The sequence below is a fragment of the Hippocampus comes genome, unplaced genomic scaffold (assembly GCF_001891065.2).
Source record: "Hippocampus comes isolate QL1 unplaced genomic scaffold, H_comes_QL1_v1.1 scaffold18, whole genome shotgun sequence".
Taxonomy (NCBI): domain Eukaryota; kingdom Metazoa; phylum Chordata; class Actinopteri; order Syngnathiformes; family Syngnathidae; genus Hippocampus; species Hippocampus comes.
Window position 1 is genome coordinate 826,048 of NW_017805014.1, and position 3,618 is coordinate 829,665.

Consider the following 3,618-nt stretch of genomic DNA (forward strand, 5'->3'; position numbering starts at 1 on the left):
TTCGTTTGGTCTCTTCGGGATACGTTCCAACCATTCCAGTGGGTTGAGAAGGCCGTTGGAAGTGGTTAAAGGGAAAACGGCCTTGGCCTTGTCCTTCCGCGACTTCTTCTGTCCTCCTTGAACTTCACGCTGTCCGCTTTGCGCTGCTCACAAAGATGCTCCTTGACATCCGGTGGCATCGTCTCACACCATGGCACACGTTCCGAGAAAAGCTATTCCGTGTATTTGATGTGGTGTTATTGCAACGTGAAACATGATGAAACCAAAGAACCCCCCCCCTCCAAAAAAAAAACCCAAAGGAACAAAAGATGGTGATTGGACATGGCCCCATAGCGCTTTTTTGGCGAGCACGTGCACGAATACGTCAATGGAGGAAGTTGGTGAGACGTCACCAAGTCAGCCACGTCTTGGGGAAAATCAAAAGGCCTTCCTTTCAAACAAGACCAACCATCCGTCCCTTTTCCATTGGACTTCAGTTGAGAAGTACTCGACGCCCTGGACTGGGCATTCGTACCTACATTCGACGCATGAGTCTTCAATGAAGCTCACATGCCGATGCTGGAATACCTGAAAAAAAAAACTGCAAGCTTGGGGAGAACATGCTTGAACCCGGACCCTCTCAGCTGCGTCTTTGAAGAAACGCCATCGCCCTCGCCGGTCATGGATGACAACCACAGCTGCCCCCCCCCATGGCAAAATGGCGACGACTCACAAAGGCTGGATTCACACATCACGGTTCTAGTGACAGAATTACGACCGTTTTGGTTTCCGGTGGCAGGAAAGAGAGAGAGAGAGAGAGAGAAAAAAAAAAAGATGCGTGGGATCCGATATCATCAGATCGGACTCAGGCTTCTGTGATATCTGTCAATGCCAACAAAAGATTGGATCGACCGTCATCCAAGAATGCGCACCCGCTGTAAACGACAGGAAAAGCAGCGATCGTTAAATATGGTGGACGTTCGGGCTGTATAGAGACGGGATACTACGGGCTGTACATTTGAGGCGTGACATCGACGCTTTGTGTTGGTGTTAACGTGCACGTCGAGAGTGTGCGCATGCGGGTCGCTTCGTGTGTTCAGTCAATGTCAACACAGTGATCTGGGATATGGGTCACTGGTAAATAGAAAGGTGGGATTTGGGCATTAAACGGGGAGAGGGCACCGCGACCCGCAGTGGAAACGCAGCCTCGGCTCTCGGGCTCCATCCCTGTGCAACGCGCTGGGAACAAAGAAAAAAAGTCAGGCCAGCCCAACGTGGTTCTAGAGTTGCGTGCTGACTGAGTCCTCAATGACCTCGCAGCTGTCCTCGATGACATCATCGCAGGGTCCTACCCACCCGCCCATCATCATCATCACCCCGCCGCCACCCGCCGCCTCCTCCACGCCGCCGCCGCCGCCGCCTTGGAAAATGTCCTCGCTGGAGTCCAAGAGGCGCGAGCTGGACTCGGACATGTTGGACGCGCAGTGCAGCGACTGGCAGGGACAAGGTGGGGGCGGGGGCAGCGTCAGGAGCACGTCGCGACCGTTTGTTCTCCGTGGCGAGAAAGAGGAGCTGTTGGCGTCCACGGAGCGGCCCACCTCGTTCAGGCGGGTCTCGCTTCTGCTCGCGCGGTCCAGTCCCGAGTCCGAGTGGCCGCCCCGCGGGAGGAGCAGCCCGTCGGAGATGGTGTAAGAGGGCGGGGATTGGAGGGGCAGCGGCGAGCGCTTGGAGCGGGAAAAGAGGAAGGAGAGGCGCTTGAAGGAGTCCGTCTTGGCCGCCGGCGCCGACAGACGCTGCAGGCGGCTCTTGGTGCGGGCCAGCGAGGTGGAGAGCGACGAGGAGAACGACGACGGCGAGGGGAGGGCGCCGGCGGCAGAAGGCGGGACCGCCGTCGCCTTCAGCCCATTGCTCTTTGGTTTCTCTTCCAGCTCCTCCCCCCAGACCAGGCCTTCCTCCTGCCCCACCTCGCTTTCGTGCTCCACCCGGCTCATCCCGGAAATGGAGCGCACCAAGGCGGAGACGCCGAGCGCGGGCCCCGGCCGGCGGTCTTCCTTCTCCAGCGGCACGGTGAAGGTCACGCCCTTTGACCTTTGTCCGGTGTCGCCCGGCTCGCTGTCGTCCTCCGAGGCCACGCCGCCGCCGCCGCCGTCGTCTCGCGCCGCCATGTCGCTGGAGGAGGAGTAGTGGCGGCGAGGAGGACGCCGGTTGCCCAGGAGGTCCAGGACCTCGTAGCGGAAACTGGAGATGTCCTGCTTGAGCTCCTGGAAACAAACGCGAAAGAACATCATCAGGACGTTGAAGAAGAGCGGCCGCAGTTTGTTGGCAGGGTTGCTTTTCCTTTGAGATGACTTCGAAGTGAAATCGGAGAATTCTGATCTTTTGTTGGGAATCACCGTTCGAAATTGTTGCGTCAGATCCAGATGTCATAATTTGCTCGCTTGCCGCGGTCATTGTGATCGTCACTAACGCTACACGTGCAGGCGCCCACCTTGAAGTTCTCCTCCGTCAGGCCCTCGTCCGTCTTGGCGCTGCGGATCATGGCGGCCACGTATCTCTTCACCAGATTTCGTATCACTTCCTGGTAAAAAGAGAACATTAGTGTTCGATGCCGGAAGCGCGCTTGGGGGTATCGTGTGGCGTCACGTGTCCCGCGAATGAGCCTCGTGGAAAACATCTGGCTGGGATTTGGTACGAAATGTCAACTCCGACCTCGGCGAGAGAATCGCCCCCCCCCCGCAAGCGACACCTGCGGCGGCGGACAAGCAGCGTGCGGGGGCGAGCTGTCACTCTCCGCCTCTGCCGGAACGCGACGCCACGCGCTCGTCGGGCGCCAGCCAACGAGTACTCAACAACATGGACGCATTGCAAAACGGCAGCCGCCGCCAATGACGAAGCGTTTCGTTCGCCGAACGCGTCGGCGTGAGGATCCATCACAGTGAGCTTGGCGCCACCCAAACCCGGCGTTCTCGTTCCTTTTGGATTCTCGCTCGCTTTGTGTCGTAAATACGGTTCAAGTGAAGCCTTGCGTTTTACACACCTGGTAATGCTGGTTCTGGATCAGACTGTCAGCGTGACGCTCCTACAGAGAGAGAGAGAATGAGGGGGGGCAAAGTCGAGAAATCAGGGACTGATGTTTGTCACAGTTAGCGTTCTAGCCTCAATCGCAGCTATTATTGCATGCATGGTTGGAGTGAATTTAGAAACAGAAGAACACAGTTGAAAACACGCACGTGTTCATCGCAACGCGTTTCACTCTCCTCTGGAGAAACAGCTGATAGAGTGACGGGAGTCGACGGAGGAGCGAGCTCGCGCGCCTCTCGGGTCCGCTCACCGTGAACTCTCGCAGGTTCTCGCACTTGCGCGGGTCCTCCCCGGGCGGCTGGCCGCGGCCGCACAGCTTGTTGTGGAGCCACATGAGCAGGTACCAGACGGACTTGGGGCTGGGAACGATGTTGAACGGAGGCGGCAGCGTTCCGCCTTCGTCAAAGTAGCTCATCCACAGCTTGGTGCGGGCAAACTTCCACTCGATGTCGGCGTGGTCCTGAACTGCTCTGTGAACTTATGTGGGCTGCTTGGCTTATATAACTCAGCTGACTTCAGATGAAATGAACATGCCTGTGTGAGGAGGGTGGGGGGTGG

At 57.7% G+C, this 3,618-nt stretch overlaps 1 protein-coding gene across 2 annotated transcripts in view; it reads right to left on the minus strand.

Annotated features, from left to right (window-relative positions):
- Positions 1-330: 330 nt before the first annotated feature.
- Positions 331-3,618, minus strand: part of trpc5a (transient receptor potential cation channel, subfamily C, member 5a) — a 37,713-nt gene continuing 34,425 nt past the window's right edge. For both annotated transcript variants that reach the window (XM_019863291.1, XM_019863292.1), the window contains exons 14-17: positions 3,311-3,520; positions 3,017-3,058; positions 2,468-2,557; positions 331-2,240 (exon numbers count right to left, since the gene is read on the minus strand). In XM_019863291.1, the coding sequence (XP_019718850.1) occupies positions 1,260-2,240; positions 2,468-2,557; positions 3,017-3,058; positions 3,311-3,520 (1,323 nt within the window). In that variant the 3' untranslated portion in view covers positions 331-1,259. The remainder of the gene's footprint in view (positions 2,241-2,467; positions 2,558-3,016; positions 3,059-3,310; positions 3,521-3,618) is intronic.